General features: G+C 44.0%; 1 protein-coding gene and 1 long non-coding RNA gene across 2 annotated transcripts; both read left to right on the top strand.

Annotated features, from left to right (window-relative positions):
• Window positions 1–1,804: 1,804 nt before the first annotated feature.
• Window positions 1,805–8,665, top strand: LOC121562983 (SCL-interrupting locus protein homolog). The gene is made up of 6 exons (XM_041875076.2): window positions 1,805–2,192; window positions 3,310–3,439; window positions 5,943–6,183; window positions 6,916–7,072; window positions 7,396–7,715; window positions 8,005–8,665. Exons 1-6 carry the CDS (start codon window positions 1,962–1,964, stop codon window positions 8,663–8,665), a joined length of 1,740 nt encoding a protein of 579 aa, XP_041731010.2. The 5' UTR covers window positions 1,805–1,961.
• An 8,277-nt stretch (window positions 8,666–16,942) lies between these two features.
• LOC123481426 lies at window positions 16,943–20,281 on the top strand. The gene is made up of 3 exons (XR_006657097.1): window positions 16,943–17,069; window positions 19,566–19,806; window positions 20,233–20,281. It is a non-coding gene; the product is annotated as an uncharacterized LOC123481426 (long non-coding RNA).
• The last annotated feature ends 654 nt before the right edge of the window (window positions 20,282–20,935 follow it).

The raw sequence follows: 20,935 nt of genomic DNA on the forward strand, positions 1-20,935 counted from the left end.
TTATGCTTTCTTTACTAGTGCTCCACTGCTTTCTGTGTCATCACTCTCTTCTTCCTATGTCTTTCCACTACCAACCATTCCGGTCCTCGACCCTCACCCCCGCTCCATACCACCAGCTGACTTGGTATCCGTTCCCCAATGCCCTATTTCATATTTATATGGACAAGGCTGCACTACATCACACTTGTGTTGTTAGATCACGTGCAGACAGCCTACCTATTACACCATTTTGTTTTGTCCAGAGCATTAAGGAAATGACAGATGGCCTTCTGCTACTGCATTTCTAGTGGAACCAGGCCTCCCAGGCAGTGACCTCATGTCTATCAGCCTTCTCAGACACATAGGGATATGTATCTCTTCTCGGTGTTGATTAGTATATAGTTGAATTTATAAGAGGGTATTTTCCCACCTTCTGTCAGACACTGACTGAGGAATGCCCCTGTTGTTCCATCACATGTCACCTGTTTTTGTGACTTTTTTGACACTGGCCACAAGACCAAATTATGCCATAGTGACGGGGCCAGCGGTGGCACGGGCACGTACGCAAACAAAATAGATAATTTGAATGTTACACATGTCCATCTTTAACCAGATACAAGGATAAGTGCGGGCTTTAGGCAAATTCTTATTAAAATTTTGTTGAGTTTGTTTTTGCTTGCGGGAGCATAAATCAACTGAGAACCTCTTCCTCATTGTAGTGACATGTCAGGTGAGAAAGTGGCAGCACTGGGCGCATAGTGTTTCTATCTGCAGACTAGCTAACCAGTACCAGCATCATGGAGTAGACTACCTCGTACATTGGAAAGAATCAACAAACTAACGAGTGATTAGCCTCTGTCTCTCCACTCATGTTGCACCAGATGCATTTTCTTCATATTATCCATAACTTCTTGCGGTGAGTCTTTTTTTTGGGGGGGTTGGGCTGTGTCTTGTTTCGATGCATTTGAGAGCACTACTTGTATAAGAGAGGTTTACACAGCAGACTTTTGTATTGGCATCCTAGATATTGTTCTTGATGTTCAAATCAATTCTAGTAGAAAAGGGAGTTGATACGGGCTAATGGGTCACAGCAACATAGCAGCAGAAAGGTGTTTTGTCTACAGGCTCAGACATGCTTATGAAGTGAATCATAGTTCGGGATGTGATTACATAAAGAGCTGTGACAAATAATGTGAAACTCCATGCTTTGGTATGTGGTGAGACAGTCGAAATTATGTTTCTTTCCACTCCTCACTCATCAATTGCAGTATTACATCTAGGCTAGGGTTTCACTTCTGCAGCTGAAATTTGGATATTCAGTTACGGTAAGCTGTTCGTATACAGCAACATGAAGCTGTCTCCCAATTGAAGCCCCAAACTTCCTGTTTTCAGATGAGCGCTGTTTATTGGACACAGGAAGGGTCTTAAAATAGCCACTGTAAGTAACTCATCAGCCTACTCGCATTTAGTGAACACGACTGCTGCTGGGGGATACCCCAACACTCCCAGACCACAGAGTGAAGACAACAGGGGAGTCTCATTGATGTCCAGCTGGTTTTGTCCTTTACTGAAAGGGCAGACAAGTGAATCAAATTCAGAACATCTGCTGCACCATTGCTGCTTTTAGCTGGTCATAGCATAGTTAGGTAGTTAAGCAAATGTGGATGTTCTTTTCTTCCCACAGGATGAATCTGTTTGCCATTTGGGTTTGGTGTATGTAGTTGACTGTTCTCTCTTTCTTTTGTCTTTCAGGTCATACCACATACTGAATGTTCATGGTGTCTGAACGTTTAGAAGAAAATTGATGTTCAGAAGAGTTTTTGATTCCAGTGGAATTTGTCAGATCTTTTGCATCACTTTGTTTTGAAAATAAAACACCCTACGTGGCAACGCACCAACACACTGAAGGATCGACCTTTATTTGAAAGGGAAGGCATTTGTCGAAGCCACAGTGCTTCCCCTAGAGACCTCTGTGGGTTACAATGCCTGTGCAAGCGCCGCAATGGACGGAATTCCTGCTGTGTCCCATCTGCACCCAGTTGTTTGAGGAGAGTGTCCGCAAGCCCATCAGCCTGGGCTGTGGACACACCGTCTGCAAAATGTGCCTGAACAAGCTGCACCGCAAGGCCTGCCCCTTTGACCAGACAGCCATCGCCACCGACATCGAGCTGCTGCCTCTCAACACTGCCCTACTGCAGCTGGTGGGAGGACAGGTGAGACATGGGCTAGGCTAGGTAGGTGCTACTCAGGTACTAATCAGGTGAGACGCTAGGCTAGGTAGGTGCTACTCAGGTACTAATCAGGTGAGAGGTAGGTACTACTCGGATGAGATGCTAGGCTAGGTACTCACTCAATTTCACATTCATAAGATTATGGATATTGTTACTGTTGGGACAGTACCCCACATTCGCATTGGACAATTACTCCCCTTATTCTCTCCACTATTCTCCTAATGACAGTTTGTGTATCACTTGGTGAGGTGACTGCAGGTTATGTTTATGTAGCATGGGAACAGCACTCTATTTGTATTGCTCATACATGGACTGGTGATGACTGACAAACCAAACATCTGTTTTGGGAATTTGGTGTCTGTCATTTGTCTTGTGTAGTAGTAGTTTACCCGATTCTGGATTGGGCCAGATTTTATTCTGCCAGTCAATGGGATTTTCCAATTACAGTTACAGACTAAATAACTTTCACTTGTCTTATTCTGGCTGTTGTACCTAAGTCTTAAAGGGTTCATATTTTGAGTCTTCTTGTGGGAGAGCTACAGTGCATTCGGAAAGTATTCAGATCCCTTGACCTTTTCCACATTTTGTTACATTACAGCCTTATTCTAAAATTGATCAAATGTTTTTTTCCCCTCATCAATCTACACACAATACCCCATAATGACAAAGCAAAAACAGGAGCGTCGCTCCACAGCTATTTCAGGTCTCTCCAGAATGTTCAATCGGGTTCAAGTCCGGGGTCTGGCTGGATCACTCAAGGACATTCAGAGACTTGTCCCGAAGCCACTCCCTCCTGCGTTGTCTTGGCTGTGTGCTTAGGGTTGTTGTCCTGTTGGAAGGTGAACCTTCACCCCAGTCTGAGGTCCTGAGCGCTCTGGAGCAGGTTTTCATCAAGGATCTCTCTGTACTTTGCTCCGTTCCTCTTTCCCTCGATCCTGACTGGTCTCCCAGTCCCTGCCGCTGAAAAACATCCCACAGCATGATGCTGCCACCACCATGCTTCACCGTGTCATTGTGGATATCAGACACTGTACCAAATTACACAATCTTAAAGCTTTAGAACAGGAGTTCTCAACCTTTCTTACCCTGTTGATTTCAGATCCAGAAGCTACTTGAGGCCCAAGGGAAAGGAGAGAGCTCCTCTCCATCCACTGAGCAGGCAGCCATCCAGACACAGACCTCCCCAGGACAACAGACCAAGAGAAGTGTTAGCATCGCTGTTGGCACAGGTACTGGACTCATTCATCACCGCTTCTGGCAATCTTGGTCATTGTTTGTCTATCCACTGCATTTTGATCCAATTCTAGGCCTATCACTTTCCCGTTTCGAACTGTGCTTGTTTTTGCAAGACCGTGTGACGCTCTAGTCTCTTCAAGCACTGTGAAAATCGTATTTCTCACTTTATGGTTCATTTGCGATCTACTGAGAACATGGCCTTTTTTTTTCTCCAGGTCTCCTGAATAGAAAAAGTGAATTCGGACTAACCAGTATCAATACACAGTATCAATACACCTATGGTTACTCTTTTGTTGTGTAACTGTCTTGATAAGACATTTTGCTTACTACACATATAGGGTATGTTCGTAAATTCACTCTGGAGTGCCAGACTGCGTTCTGGGCGTAAATTCAGAGCGTTGTCATATTGTCCGTTTGTAAATTCAGTGTTTCGCTCTCAGAGCGTTCAGAGCGCACACTGGACGCTCTGGCCGAGGAGTAGGGTTGATCCGAGCGTTCCTCACGACGGCAGTCAAGCACCCAAGCTAACTGGCTAAAGTTGGCTAGCTTGCTAGCTACTTCCAGATACAAATGAGAGAAACTCCCTCTGACCATTTTACTTGCCCTAGCAGAGCTGGTTATCTAGAGCGTTCGATACTACTGCACTGTTGTTAGATACTACTGCACTGTTGGAGCTAGGAACACAAGCATTTCACTACACCCGCAATAACATCTGCTAAATACAGGTGCAGCTCAATAAATTAGAATATTGTGGAAAAGTTAAGTAATTTCAATAATTCAACTGACAAAGTGAAACTCATATATATTGTGGATTAATTACACAAAAAGTGAAGTAGTTCAAGGCTGTATTTGTTTTAATCTTGATGATTGCGGCTTACAGCTCATGAAAACCCCAAAATGTGAATATTGTGAAAAAGTTCAATATTGTAGACTCAAGGTGTCACACTCTAAACAGCTAACTAACTCAAAACACCTGCAAAGGTTTCCTGAGCCTTTAAATGGTCTCTGTCCAGTTCAGTAGGCTTCACAATCATGGGGAAGCCTGCTGACTTGACAGTTGTGCGGAAGACAGTCATCAACAACCTCCACAAGCAGGGAAAGCATCAACAATTCATTGCTAAAGAAGCTGGCTGTTCACAGACTGCTGTATCCAAGCATATTCATGGAAATTCGAGTGGAAGGAAGACGTGTGGTAGGAAAAGGTGCACAAGCAACAGGGATAACCGGAGCCTTGAGAGGATTGTCAAGGAGTGGACTGAGGCAGGAGTCAGTGCATCAAGAGCCACCATGCACAGACGTATCCAGGAAATGGGCTACAACTGTCGCATTCCTCGTGTCAAGCCACTCCTGAACCAGAGCCAACGTCAGAAGCGTCTTACCTGGGCTAAGGAGAAAAATAACTGGTCTGTCGCTCAGTGGTCCAAAGTCCTCTTTTTCAGATTAAAGTACATTTTGCATTTAATTTGGCAATCAAGGTCCCAGAGTCTGGAGGAAGAGTGGAGAGGCACAGAATCCAAGTTGCTTGAAGTCCAGTGTGAAGTTTCCACAGTCAGTGATGATTTGGGGAGCCATGTCATCTTCTGGTGTTGGTCCACTGTGTTTCATCAAGTCCAAAGTCAACTCAGCCGTCTACCAGGAAATGTTAGAGCACTTCATGCTTCCTTTCTGCTGACAAGCTTTATGGAGATGCTGATTTCATTTTCCAGCAGGACTTGGCACCTGCCCACACTGCCAAAGGTCCCAATACCTGGTTCAATGACCATGGGATTACTGTGCTTGATTGGCCAGCAAACTCGCCTGATCTGAACCCCATAGAGAATTTATGGGGTATTGTCAAGAGGAAGATGAGCGACACGAGACCCAACAATGCAGATGAGCTGAAGGCCGCTATCGAAGCAACCTGGGTTTCCATAACCCCTCAGCAGTGCCACAGGCTGATAGACTCCATGCCACGCCGCATAGATGCAGTGATTCATGCATAAGGAGCCCCAACCAAGTACTGACTGCATGTACAAGAACATACTTTTCAGAAGGCCGACATGTCTGTATTATGTCATATTCTAATTTTCTGAGATACTGAATTTGGGGTTTTCATGAGCTGTAAGCCGTAATCATCAAGTTTTTAAAAATACAGCCTTGAACTATTTCACTTTTTGTGTAATTAATTCACGATATATTGAGTTTCACTTTGTCAGTTAAATTATTGAAATTACTTAACTTTTCCACAATATTCTAATTTATTGAGCTTCACCTGTATGTGTATGTGACCAATAACATTTTACTTTATTTGACTAACTGTGCTGTTGGCAACAACTGAATTATGTTTTTTTGCTGACGTTTACTGACACTGGTCATATTCAGCGAGTTCGTAAATTCATCAGTTATTCTGCGCTCTGGCACACTCAGACGAGAGTGCTCTGAAATCGGAGTAGATGGCCAGAGTGAATTTACAAACGCACCCTTAGTTGACTAACTGCATCTCTCCCTGCTGTGTAGGTGCTAGTCTGTTCTGGGGCGTCCCTGTCGATGCCCCTGCTCGCGATGAGGAGCGCCCACAGCCAGAGTGGCACACCGACACAGTGCCTGGCGCTCCCGATGGCAGCAGGGCCTCCTCTAGTCGGAGCTCTGGCAGTGCCAGCCTTACCCACAGCAGTCACATAGATGGCTCGGAAGAAGAGAGCGGGGTCAGAGAGAGACGGGTGTCAGGCACACCATCCAACCAGTCAACGCACCAGAGGTAAGAGAACGGTTGACTGCATTTCAAACTGAACGCTTGTTTTCTTCCATTGGCCCAGCCCTCAGTTTGAATTGACTGGAAGAATGCAAGAAAGTAATGGTTGTAGTTCACCACCTAGAACTCTGAACGGCAGTTTACACCATTTTACTCCCTCCATTTCACAAGAACGAGGCTTCAGTGATTTTACATTTTTTACATTTTAGCAGACGCTCTTATCCAGAGCAACTTACAGTTAGTGAATACATATTTTTTTATACTGGCCCCCCGTGGGAATCGAACCCACAACCCTGGCGTTGCAAACGCCATGCTCTACCAACTGAGCTACATCCCTGCTGGCCATTCCCTCCCCTACCCTGGACGACGCTGGGCCAATTGTGCGCCGCCCCATGGGTCTCCCGGTCACGGCCAGCTACGACAGAGCCTGGATTCGAACCAGGATCTCTAGTGGCACAGCGATGCAGTGCCTTAGACCACTGCGCCACTCGGGAGAATGGAATAGACCAAGCTTTAAATCTGAAACCCAGCCACAGGAGAACATGGGTGATGTGAAAATATGCACGTGAGGGTGAGCCCTCACAACTGGCGTCAGAAGTGTGATACCACTTCTGTCACCAACTGTGACGGCTCACCCGCTGAACACCATCTGAACACTGGTGCCACCTTGTGGCCATTTCAGTAAAGTATTTTTTAACCGTAGTATGAACAGCATGTGTTTTTGTGCATTTCCTGCAGGACTCAGTCAGCATTTGGAGACTGTTCTTTCCAGAGTCCAGTGTTGGGGGAGAGTGCCAGCATGTACTACCAGTCCCAGTCTCCACAGAGGGACGGCACCAAGAGTCAGGAGCCCAGGGCGGTGGAGGACGATCAGCGGTTTTATCAGGATCTACTGGTAAGAGTCATCTTTTATAGGGACTTTTATTTGCTCCATGTATGTCAACAGGAGACCATGATTTGCGGAAGAAAAAAAAATATACTTATGAGCACGGCTCCAAGTAATTAGGCTATGTATTTGAATTTGCACCGTCTTTCATCCTGGTATACTTCTTTTGGAGAATGTTTCAACATAACCTAGTATTGCAGTGAAATGCTTAATACAACATGTTATGTGGCCAGCCTCCCTCCTGTGAAATCCCTTTGACTATCTGTCGCTTGGACCTAAACATATGAAAAGCGCTTATAAATAAAGATCTGACGTTCTTCATCCTTCCACAGGGCCAAGTGAACAGCCGTCTCCAGGGATCAGTGAACGAGGAGGTCAAAGAGGAAGAAGATCGAAGCACCTCGTACACACTGCGAGAGAGACACAGCTTGTCCCCTAGACAAGTGTCCCACTGTCAGTCCCAGCAGTCATCCCCTAGCCCTGTTCCCGTCAGCTCCCGGAGGCCGGAGCCCAAAGTAGAGCAGCAGCCAGGAGGAAGGGACCAGGTGCTCCACGCCACGCTGCGCCAGCTGCAGCAGCTAGGGGTCAACGTGGACCTGGACTCTGCCGACCCGGGGGGCAAGACCACGCGCAGCTCTGTAGAGAGTGCCAGGTATGTTTGCCTTGAAGTTTCAGGTTTACTTGACCATCTTTGCACGTAGGTCATAGAGGTAGTAGTATTATGGTATAACAAGAGGATGTTTCAGTTGTGGAAAATGGACCCGTTATGATGGTTACAGCCATTCTAACATGACAATAGGGGCCATTACAGTGGCTGTTTCTCTTACTTTCTTGCTCATTCTCATGTAAGCTCGACATAATTTAGCTACGTAGGTTACATTATGCAGAAGGTGTTCCTGTAACTTTGATTTAAAATGCAGCTTCCGTTTCCTTCTCCCCAGTACCCTGGCCGGCATCAACCCAGAGGCGGTCATCAGCAGACTGACCCTCCCAGAGTCGATGGGGACCAGCATGTGGGGCGGCAGCGTGGACCTCAGCCTGGAGGCCAACGCCATCGCCCTCCGATACCTAAGCGACCAGCAGCTCTCCAGGCTCTCTGTAGGGGGAGGGCAACAGCCCCCCGGGGCCCGTCCCAGGTTCAGCCCCTGCACACTGCTCTCAGAGAAGCCCCCAACGGAGAAGAGCGCCATGGGACAGAGCAGTATTCTGTCTCCGAACAACATGTCTTTAGCCACCCGCAAGTACATGAAGAGATACGGGCTGATAGAGGAGGGGAGCGGGAGTGAGGAGGAGGAGAGGGCCGAGGGGGAGCAATCGGAGATGGGATACACTGTACAGTTCCATGTTCAACCGGAACAAGAAGGACTAGGAGAGTGGGAGCACAAAGGTTTGGTTCTGAAAAACATCACAAACGAGTTGCCCCACTCCGACCCTGTCCACCCCCAGGCACTGCATGCAGACTCTCAAAGCCAGCTACTCAGAGACTTGCGTCCTAAAATGCAGCTTTTGGCCCGCGGCGCCAAACACAGTTTGGAGAAGGAGAATGGCGCCAAACAGCGGCCATCTTTTGGAAAAACTCTTCTAAAGGACCATGGGAACTAATGCAAAGGGAACTCAAAATGACAAATGAAATGTATTGTCGAATCCATTGGGATTTGTCAGTTTGCTTGTTTCCTTAGTAAGAGGTTTTTAAATGCTTCCATACATTTTTGTTTACAATAAAAACAATTATGCCTCTTTATTTTAATCTTCATGGTGCTCATTGTAATGTATACATGTGTGTGTGACCGCTGATTGACAGAGATTGTTACCAAATCACCACAGTGCTCTTTTGTCTGTGAGCAAAATGATTCTCCTCTTTCTACTACTACCACTTGGAGGAGGGTGTAGTGTCATGATGTAGCTCTTTTCAATGGTGGCAGCTAGGTCCTTTTTATCTATTTTTATTTTAAATGCTTTTGATTTTCAACATGCCATGGATGCCAATTGTCTGAACCGTTGTAAAAGCTATTTAATTTACAGTTTGGCCGTTTATTGATAACCACTATACCAATCTCGTGGTAATTGATGTGCACCTATTTATAGTCAATGTTGGGATTTTTTAAAGTCTGATTACATGGTGAAACCGACTACATTCATGCCAAATTGTTGTACTTCTCAGTTTTTAATGTTGTAAATATTTACGTTTCTTTCATGCTGCATTGTTTTTCTTGTGTGTGTTTACATGAAATGCTTCGAGCATTATTTCTCATTTCCAACTTGAACTTTCTATTTAAGATTGCCTCAATAAATATGTACCTGATTCATTGACGTTTTCCACAGAAGGTTGTTTCTTTCTTTTGTGAATGTACATTTGTGTTCTATTTAGTTAGCCCTCTACAGTCCCCCAAGGCCCACCACAACCCAGCCTTCAGCCTTCAATCCCTGCAGTATTTTCACACCCCTCCGACAGACACTGTTAACCTCTCCTCACCGCTCTTCAAAAAATTGCCATGTCACAACAGGCATATCTAGAAGAAATTGAGAGAAGTACTAGAGATTTCAATTGTGAAATGTTGCTTATCTGTGCTAGAACTAGGCTCCTGGTTAAAGCTAATGTTGTGGGGGAATGGCCTATTCTGGGCTCAATGGAAAATGTGGTTAATCTCATACGCTAACAGCATGTCGGCACAGAGTAAGAGTGTAGCTCAGATATATTCATCCTATCCCTGCACCTGTCACTGATTTCTCTTTCTCCATCACATCTGTTTACCAGAACTACAGTTTTCACTCATCCATGTAGTAATGCAGCTGCAGGAGTATTCTAGTACTGGATACAAAGTTGGAGGGATTAAAGAATAAAAGGAATGCCGGAATAAAGTATTTTAATGTTTTCACACTTATGAATCGTGAGGTGAAGATAATTGTTCACCAACATCTTTCATGTGTGGTTTCACCAGTTGTCATCATTCTGCAGCCAGGTGCCCTGGTCTAGCACAATGCCGTGCTCCTCGGTAATTGCCCACTTGGCCTTATAGCGATGGTCCCCTGCGCACTCCCCGAGGTCCCACACCTCTATAAACAGCGTCTCCTCAGGCACCTTCATGAAATCAGAGGTCATCGGTATGGTGGTGGAGTCCAGATACTGGCCCAGGGCGTGGCTGAGGTGATTGCCTGGTGAAGTCTGCTGAGGCTGGCGTTGCACACTGCTGCCCCACAGGCCTGTCTGGTTCTTCATAACCTCAAGACGACAAGGTTCTTCCGCTCTATGGGATACACACAGCCTGACGTAACACCTTGTTCCTGGTCTGGTTCCATATTTTTACTGTACTGGATGTGCTGTAGACAACTATCATCGTACAGTATGGGACCAGACTACCTTTTTCATAGTCTTCAAGGGATATCAGAACTATTGAATTCTATTGGGTCATTAAATTAAAAGATCATACAAGTACCATAATGCAGTATTCGCTGTAATGATGTTTACCTAATGTCTGAAGTGTTCCAGGCATCTCCCATGGACTGACCAGGCTTGAGCAGGGCGAGATCACCAAATATCTCCTCTGTCATGGTTGTGTTTTGCTCCAGGGGTGGTGAGGGCAGGAGGTTTGGAGGGAAGTATGGCCAATGGTCAGCTGTGTAATCTAGCAATGGACCAAACTGGAGAATAAGTGGACTCTCCTTTTGGGAGAAGGGTTGGTCGGGTAAAAGGCTGGCTTACAGTCTCACAAGTACCATGCTCTTTTTCATTATTATTTATTTCTTTTTAGTGTCCTTTTAATGTCTCAGGTGATTTCTTTTTGCTTTGCATGATCCATTGAATGAAGTGTTTTTCCCAAGGTCAGTCAATTCGATAAATTCAGTCTTTTTGATCTTTCGCTGTTTTCTTCCATTTCTAGTTCTGGTTTTGGTCTCGGTGGTGCTAAAGCAGCATACAAAGAAAAAAGAACACCAAGCTCGAAACCATGTTTTACCTGCTTTCTTCATTTTGATAATGAGAATTTTACATTAAAAAATGTAGAATTGGAACTAACAAACAGGTTTGTATGGTAACGGTAAACATTCCAAATCATGTAACCTTTGTGACATCTATATGATGAGAATTTGAATTGTATGTTGACATCTAAGTTCTAATCAAATAATTCTCATCTCGCAGTTTTGATTGAATATTGTTCCACTGAATTCAGACCCCAAAGGTGATACCCCACATCTGATGTGGTGGCATAATTGACATCATCAACATCACTAGGGGCACCCCTCTCTTACTGGTGTTAAATAATTGTACATTAATCATTTGATTCAATGCAATTCCCCCTACTGCAAACCAAAAATCTGTTCAGCTCCATATGTCCAGTGGTAACATCCCGCTGGGCACACACTGGTTGAATCAACGTTGTTTCAACGTAATTTGTCAACATATTGTGGAAATATATTTGAAAAAAAATCATCAACCGGGACTGTTCTCATCTAATTTCAATCAGCTTTGTAAACATTGAAATTAGGGTAAAACCTAAACACATTAACTTAACCTGACTAACAGGTTGTTACATCAATCTAATTTCAACATAATCATCAGAACTATGTATATGTTGAAATTGAATTGTGGAAAACATCCCCACAGCATGATGTTACCACCACCATGCTTCACCGTAGGGATGGTGCCAGGTTTCCTCCAGACGTGACGCTTGGCATTCAGGCAAAAGAGTTCAATCTTGGTTTTATCAGACCAGAGAATCTTGTTTCTCATGGTCTGAGAGTCTTTAGGTGCCTTTCGGCAAACTCCAAGCATGCTGTCATGTGCCTTTTACTGAGGAGTGGCTTCAGTCTGGCCACTCTACCACAAAGGCCTGATTGGTGGAGTGCTGCAGAGATGGTTGTTCTTCTGGAAGGTTCTCCCATCTCCACAGAGGAACTCTAGAGCTCTGTCAGAGGGACCATCGGGTTCTTGGTCACCTCCCTGACCAAGGCCCTTCTCCCCCGATTGCTCAGTTTGGCCGGGCGGCCAGCTCTAGGAAGAGTCTTGGTGGTTCCAAACTTCTGCCATTCAAGAATGATGGAGGCCACTGTGTTCTTGGGGACCTTCAATGCTGCAGAAATATTTTGGTACCCTTCCCAGATCTGTGCCTCGACACAATCCTGTCTCGGCGCTCTACGGACAATTTGTTCAACCTCATGGCTTGGTTTTTGCTCTGACATGCACTGTCAACTGTGGGACCTTATATAGACAGGCCTTTCCAAAACATGTCCAATCAATTGAATTTGCCACAGGTGGACTCCAATCAAGTTGTAGAAACATCTCAAGTCAATTTTAGAATAAGACTGTAACATAACAAAATGTGGAAAGAGTCAAGGGGTCTGAATACATTCCGAAGGCACTGTGTATATATATATATATATTGGGTGGTTGATATTATGTTGAATTTCATATTTGATAAGACATTATATTTGACCTTGTTTCAATGTCGATAGTAATGTGGTATGTTTGAATCAATGTCATTGTTTCAATGTTATGCCATCAACCTAAATAAAGAGGTACATTGAAATAAAATTGGAAGCCAACATTGACGCCTACTGGTATATGAGGGGTAATGCACTTCAGTCATAACAAGTCGACCATCCAGATGCCTCCCTCTATATATATATCCTGCTTAGCTTTGGAAACAAGCTGTGCTTGATTCAGCTTAGCCATCGTGTCAACACATTTAGATGTTGATCAGCTTCCATACTCATTTGCATACACTGCCTAAACATTGACTAGTTGAAAGTAACTCCTCTAACTTTTCTTACACAAGCAGTATGTGAAAGAAAATTAGGAGTAAGGTTGGGTTTATGTAGGCTACAGTGGCATCTGCTTTGCACAAAGGATACCATCATTTCAACATGAAGCATGGTTGATTGGATCTTTGGAAGTTTAGAAGTAGTTACCACTAGCCATATAATTCATTATGTTAATAATAAACTTTTACGTTTGGATATTGTCTTTTATATATGTTATTCATAATATTGAGTATATATACTATCCAAGCAGTTTGTCTACAAATACATTATTGATATGTTGGATTCATGGCTCCATCTCAACCAAAAATCTAAGTTTAAAGAATAGCACTAAATCAAATCAAACTTTAAATGCACTTCAAATAAAGTTTGATTTGATTTAGTCCTATTCTTCAACTTAGATTTTTGGTTGAGATAGAGATGTGAATCCAACATATTAATAACTTGTAGATTACATTTGAAATCAACCAACCAGCCTTCATATACAAGACAATATCCAAACATAAAAGTGGATTATTAATATCATGAATTTAGCATCATATTTATAGCGCTAATGGTAACTACTTCTAAACTTCCAAAGATCCAGTCACCCATGGATGAATGATAGTATACCTAGCTACAAGTTTAAATGATGGTGTCCTTTGTTGGGTAAATCAGATGTCAATATAGCCTTCATCAACCCAACCTCACTCCGAATTTACATTCACATACAGCTTGTGTAAGAAAATGTAGAGGAGTTACTTTCAACTATTCAACGTTATTTAGGTAGTCTACGCAAATGAGTATGGAAGCTGATCAATGTCTAAATGTGTTGTCATGATAGCTCAGCTGAAAAGAACACATCTTCTTTCCTAAAGCGTAGCAGGGTATGCAAAGGTAGACATTTGGATGGTGGACTTGTTCTAACTGAAGTGCATTACCCCTCGTAGACGTCACTGTTCAGGCAGAACGCATTGACTGTAGCTAAACGTTTTATTTCAATATACCTCTTTATTTAGGTTGATAGCATGACGTTCAAACAATGGCGTTGAGTCAAACACACCATTTTACTATCAACATTGAAAGGTCAAATAAAATATGTTTAAACAAATCTAAAATTCAACATAATTTCAACCACCCAATTCAATACAGGATGAAAAATATTTTTTACGTTTCTATGTGGGATTGTCTACGCAATTTCAACGTATACATCCTGTAGTTCTGATGATTATGTTGAAATTAGATTGATGTAACAATGTATTTAAGTTGAAGTTTTACCCTAATTTCAATGTTTACAAAGCTGGTTAAAATTAGATGAAAAAGGTACTGGTTGATTACTTTTTTCAAATCCAATGTATTTTCCACGTTGATATCACGTCACAATACGTTGACAAACTAGTTGAAACAACATTGATTCAGCCAGTGCGTGCCCAGTGGGTTGAGACATTGTAATGAGACATATTGAGATACTGTATGATGCTGGCGATGTGCGTCACTGTTGTCCTGGGTCTTCTCTCAGTGGGCGGCTCCCAGATGGCCCCTTTAACCTGTGAGGGACTCCTGAGACCACTGGAGCAGCGCTGCCTTAATCAAATGCTGTGGAAGTGTCTATGGTTGTGGTATGTGGTTGTCTATTGTGGGCCATCTTTGTGGGTGTCTATTGCTGAGTTCAGACCATCTTTTCTGGCAGTTATTACACAGGTCCTGGATAGAGGTCTCTGTCCTTACCTGAACAACACTGTTGACGTCACCCAGTTCCATGACTTAGGAGGAAAATACTTCAGAATCATCTCTAACTTGACGGAGTCTGATGTTTACATACACTTAGGTTGGAGCCATTAAAACTCGTTTTTCAAACACTCCACAAATTTCTTGTTAACAAACTATAGTTTTGGCAAGTCGGTTAGGACATCTACTTTGTGCATGACACAAGTAAACCGTCATCTTGAACTTCTTCCATTTTCTAATAATTGCGCCAACAGTTGTTGCCTTCTCACCAAGCTGCTTGCCTATTGTCCTGTAGCCCAGCCCAGCCTTGTGCAGGTCTACAATTTTATCCCTGATGTCCTTACACAGCTCTCTGGTCTTGGCCAGCCATTGTGGAGAGGTTGGAGTCTGTTTGATTGAGTGTGTGGACAGGTGTCTTTTATACAGGTAACGTGTTCAAACAGGTGCAGTTAATAAAGGTAATGAGCGGAGAACAGGAGGGCTTTTTAAAGAAAAACTAACAGGTCTGTGAGAGCCGGAATTCTTACTGGTTGGTAGGTGATCAAATACTTATGTCATGCAATGAAATGCAAATTAATTACTTAAAAATCATACAATGTGATTTTCTGGATTTTTGTTTTAGATTCCGTCTCTCACAGTTGAAGTGTACCTATGATAAAAATTACAGACCTCTACATGCTTTGTAAGTTGGAAAACCTGAAAAATCGGCAGTGTATCAAATACTTGTTCTCCCCACTGTATGTGTCACGCCCTGATCTGTTTCAACTGTCTTGTGTTTGTCTCCACTCCCCACCAGGTGTCTCCCATTTGTCCCCATTTATACCAGTGTTTTCTGTTTGTCTGTTGCCAGTTCGTCTTGTCCCGTCAAGTCTTACCAGCGTGTTTTCCCATTTTCTAGTTTTTCTAGTTGCTGTTTTCTAGTCTGAGTCTGCCTGCCGTTCTGTACCTGTTTAAAGCTGCCTTGGATTTCTGACCATTCCGCCTGCCCTGACCCTGCCTGCCGTTCTGTACCTTTGTGACTCTGCCCTGGATTACTGACCTCTGCCTGCCCTTGACCTGTCCTTTGCCTGCCCCCTGTTTTGTATAAACATCTGTGATTCGAACTGTCTGCATCTGGGTCTTGTCCTGATACTATGGTTACCCCATTATTTTTGTCTGCTTGTTTTAGTCAATTACAAAACTACATTTAAGCCAAGTAAAACATGTCTAAAGATGACTTTTTAACATTGCCTGTTCCCGAGTGTTCTCACTACTTAGAAAAACGTAATATTGTAGGGCTTCCCTCATGCTCCTTTTTGTGATGGTGTGAGTGAGTGAGTGCTCACTGCTAGCAACGATTATGAATATCCTGAATAGATAAGTCTCTCCGCCCTAACAATGGGAGTCGTTGTCCACAAAGCGGCATGGCGGGCTGTCTAGCTCCCGCCTATCCTTTATTTGGATTGGTGGATACATCTCATTATTGTAATTATTTTTTAAATATTCAATAAGGGTTTTTGACGTCAACCGCCTGTATTCAATTGAGAGAGATGCTATGCTACTAGCCTCATACCATGAATATGCATAGCCATCTCGAGACAACTCTGATTTAAAGTGTTTTTTCTCAAAATTGCCTGGATGTCACATGTTCTACTTATATCAGTAAACTCGTCACAACTTAAGCATTACGAAACTTCTATTAGATCAAATAAACCTCACGCAGCAAATAAGACAGTTTTTTTTTTTTTTTTACAAATTCGATATGCTCTCATTGACATCCATACAAAAACAGACTAAATAACTTTCACTTGTCTTATTCTGGCTGTTGTACCTAAGTCTTAAAGGGTTCATATTTTGAGTCTTCTTGTGGGAGAGCTACAGTGCATTCGGAAAGTATTCAGATCCCTTGACCTTTTCCACATTTTGTTACATTACAGCCTTATTCTAAAATTGATAAAATGTTTTTTTCCCCTCATCAATCTACACACAATACCCTATAATGACAAAGCAAAAACAGGAGCGTCGCTCCACAGCTATTTTCAGGTCTCTCCAGAGATGTTCAATCGGGTTCAAGTCCGGGGTCTGGCTGGATCACTCAAGGACATTCAGAGACTTGTCCCGAAGCCACTCCTGCGTTGTCTTGGCTGTGTGCTTAGGGTTGTTGTCCTGTTGGAAGGTGAACCTTCGCCCCAGTCTGAGGTCCTGAGCGCTCTGGAGCAGGTTTTCATCAAGGATCTCTCTGTACTTTGCTCCGTTCCTCTTTCCCTCGATCCTGACTGGTCTCCCAGTCCCTGCCGCTGAAAAACATCCCACAGCATGATGCTGCCACCACCATGCTTCACCGTGTCATTGTGGATATCAGACACTGTACCAAATTACACAATCTTAAAGCTTTAGAACAGGAGTTCTCAACCTTTCTTACCCTGTTGATTTCAGATCCAGAAGCTACTTGAGGCCCAAGGGAAAGGAGAGAGCTCCTCTCCATCCACTGAGCAGGCAGCCATCCAGACACAGACCTCCCCAGGACAACAGACCAAGAGAAGTGTTAGCATCGCTGTTGGCACAGGTACTGGACTCATTCATCACCGCTTCTGGCAATCTTGGTCATTGTTTGTCTATCCACTGCATTTTGATCCAATTCTAGGCCTATCACTTTCCCATTTCGAACTGTGCTTGTTTTTGCAAGACCGTGTGACGCTCTAGTCTCTTCAAGCACTGTGAAAATTGTATTTCTCACTTTATGGTTCATTTGCGATCTACTGAGAACATGGCCTTTTTTTCTCCAGGTCTCCTGAATAGAAAAAGTGAATTCGGACTAACCAGTATCAATACACAGTATCAATACACCTATGGTTACTCTTTTGTTGTGTAACTGTCTTGATAAGACATTTAGCTTACTACACATATAGGGTATGTTCGTAAATTCACTCTGGAGTGCCAGACTGCGTTCTGGGCGTAAATTCAGAGCGTTGTCATATTGTCCGTTTGTAAATTCAGTGTTTCGCTCTCGGAGCGTTCAGAGCGCACACTGGACGCTCTGGCCGAGGGAGTAGGGTTGATCCGAGCGTTCCTCACGACGGCAGTCAAGCACCCAAGCTAACTGGCTAAAGTTGGCTAGCTTGCTATCTACTTCCAGATACAAATGAGAGAAACTCCCTCTGACCATTTTACTTGCCCTAGCAGAGCTGGTTATCTAGAGCGTTCGATACTACTGCACTGTTGTTAGATACTACTGCACTGTTGGAGCTAGGAACACAAGCATTTCACTACACCCGCAATAACATCTGCTAAATACAGGTGCAGCTCAATAAATTAGAATATTGTGGAAAAGTTAAGTAATTTCAATAATTCAACTGACAAAGTGAAACTCATATATATTGTGGATTAATTACACAAAAAGTGAAGTAGTTCAAGGCTGTATTTGTTTTAATCTTGATGATTGCGGCTTACAGCTCATGAAAACCCCAAAATGTGAATATTGTGAAAAAGTTCAATATTGTAGACTCAAGGTGTCACACTCTAAACAGCTAACTAACTCAAAACACCGGCAAAGGTTTCCTGAGCCTTTAAATGGTCTCTGTCCAGTTCAGTATGCTTCACAATCATGGGGAAGCCTGCTGACTTGACAGTTGTGCGGAAGACAGTCATCAACAACCTCCACAAGGAGGGAAAGCATCAAAAATTCATTGCTAAAGAAGCTGGCTGTTCAGAGTGCTGTTTCCAAGCATATTCATGGAAATTCGAGTGGAAGGAAGACGTGTGGTAGGAAAAGGTGCACAAGCAACAGGGATAACCGGAGCCTTGAGAGGATTGTCAAGGAGTGGACTGAGGCAGGAGTCAGTGCATCAAGAGCCACCACGCACAGACGTATCCAGGAAATGGGCTACAACTGTCGCATTCCTCGTGTCAAGCCACTCCTGAACCAGAGCCAACGTCAGAAGCGTCTTACCTGGGCTAAGGAGAAAAATAACTGGTCTGTCGCTCAGTGGTCCAAAGTCCTCTTTTCAGATTAAAGTACATTTTGCATTTAATTTGGCAATCAAGGTCCCAGAGTCTGGAGGAAGAGTGGAGAGGCACAGAATCCAAGTTGCTTGAAGTCCAGTGTGAAGTTTCCACAGTCAGTGATGATTTGGGGAGCCATGTCATCTTCTGGTGTTGGTCCACTGTGTTTCATCAAGTCCAAAGTCAACTCAGCCGTCTACCAGGAAATGTTAGAGCACTTCATGCTTCCTTTCTGCTGACAAGCTTTATGGAGATGCTGATTTCATTTTCCAGCAGGACTTGGCACCTGCCCACACTGCCAAAGGTCCCAATACCTGGTTCAATGACCATGGGATTACTGTGTTTGATTGGCCAGCAAACTCGCCTGATCTGAACCCCATAGAGAATTTATGGGATATTGTCAAGAGGAAGATGAGCGACACGAGACCCAACAATGCAGATGAGCTGAAGGCCGCTATCGAAGCAACCTGGGTTTCCATAACCCCTCAGCAGTGCCACAGGCTGATAGACTCCATGCCACGCCGCATAGATGCAGTGATTCATGCATAAGGAGCCCCAACCAAGTACTGACTGCATGTACAAGAACATACTTTTCAGAAGGCCGACATGTCTGTATTATGTCATATTCTAATTTTCTGAGATACTGAATTTGGGGTTTTCATGAGCTGTAAGCCGTAATCATCAAGATTTTAAAAATACAGCCTTGAACTATTTCACTTTTTGTGTAATTAATCCACGATATATATGAGTTTCACTTTGTCGAATTATTGAAATTACTTAACTTTTCCACAATATTCTAATTTATTGAGCTGCACCTGTATGTGTATGTGACCAATAACATTTTACTTTATTTGATCAACTGTGCTGTTGGCAACAACTGAATTATGTTTTTTTGCTGACGTTTACTGACACTGGTCATATTGAGCGAGTTCGTAAATTCATCAGTTATTCTGCGCTCTGGCACACTCAGACGAGAGTGCTCTGAAATCGGAGTAGATGGCCAGAGTGAATTTATAAACGCACCCTTAGTTGACTAACTGCATCTCTCCCTGCTGTGTAGGTGCTAGTCTGTTCTGGGGCGTCCCTGTCGATGCCCCTGCTCGCGATGAGGAGCGCCCACAGCCAGAGTGGCACACCGACACAGGGCCTGGCGCTCCCGATGGCAGCAGGGCCTCCTCTAGTCGGAGCTCTGGCAGTGCCAGCCTTACCCACAGCAGGCACATAGATGGCTCGGAAGAAGAGAGCGGGGTCAGAGAGAGACGGGTGTCAGGCACACCATCCAACCAGTCAACGCACCAGAGGTAAGAGAACGGTTGGCTGCATTTCAAACTGAACGCTTGTTTTCTTCCATTGGCCCAGCCCTCAATTTGAATTGACTGGAAGAATGCAAGAAAGTAATGGTTGTAGTTCACCACCTAGAACTCTGAACGGGCAGTTTACACCATTTTACTCCCTCCATTTCACAAGAACGAGGCTTCAGTGATTGAATGGAATAGACCAAGCTTTCAATCTGAAACCCAGCCACAGGAGAACATGGGTGATGTGAAAATATGCACGTGAGGGTGAGCCCTCACAACTGGCGTCAGAAGTGTGATACCACTTCTGTCACCAACTGTGACGGCTCACCCGCTGAACACCATCTGAACACTGGTGCCACCTTGTGGCCATTTCAGTAAAGTATTTTAATCGTAGTATGAACAGCATGTGTTTTTGTGCATTTCCTGCAGGACTCAGTCAGCATTTGGAGACTGTTCTTTCCAGAGTCCAGTGTTGGGGAGAGTGCCAGCATGTACTACCAGTCCCAGTCTCCACAGAGGGACGGCACCAAGAGTCAGGAGCCCAGGGCGGTGGAGGACGATCAGCGGTTTTATCAGGATCTACTGGTAAGAGTCATCTTTTATAGGGACTTTTATTTGCTCTGTGTATGTCAACAGGAGACCATGATTTGCGGAAGAAAAAAAAATACTTATGAGCACGGCTCCAAGTAATTAGGCTATGTATTTGTATTTGCACCGTCTTTCATCCTGGTATACTTCTTTTGGAGAATGTTTCAACAGAACCTAGTATTGCAGTGAAATGCTTAATACAACATGTTATGTGGCCAGCCTCCCTCCTGTGAAATCCCTTTGACTATCTGTCACTTGGACCTAAACATATGAAAAGCGCTTATAAATAAAGATCTGACGTTCTTCATCCTTCCACAGGGCCAAGTGAACAGCCGTCTCCAGGGATCAGTGAACGAGGAGGTCAAAGAGGAAGAAGATCGAAGCACCTCGTACACACTGCGAGAGAGACACAGCTTGTCCCCTAGACAAGTGTCCCACTGTCAGTCCCAGCAGTCATCCCCTAGCCCTGTTCCCCGTCAGCTCCCGGAGGCCGGAGCCCAAAGTAGAGCAGCAGCCAGGAGGAAGGGACCAGGTGCTCCACGCC

Source organism: Coregonus clupeaformis, chromosome 20 (genome assembly GCF_020615455.1).
Source record: "Coregonus clupeaformis isolate EN_2021a chromosome 20, ASM2061545v1, whole genome shotgun sequence".
Classification (NCBI taxonomy): Eukaryota; Metazoa; Chordata; class Actinopteri; order Salmoniformes; family Salmonidae; genus Coregonus; species Coregonus clupeaformis.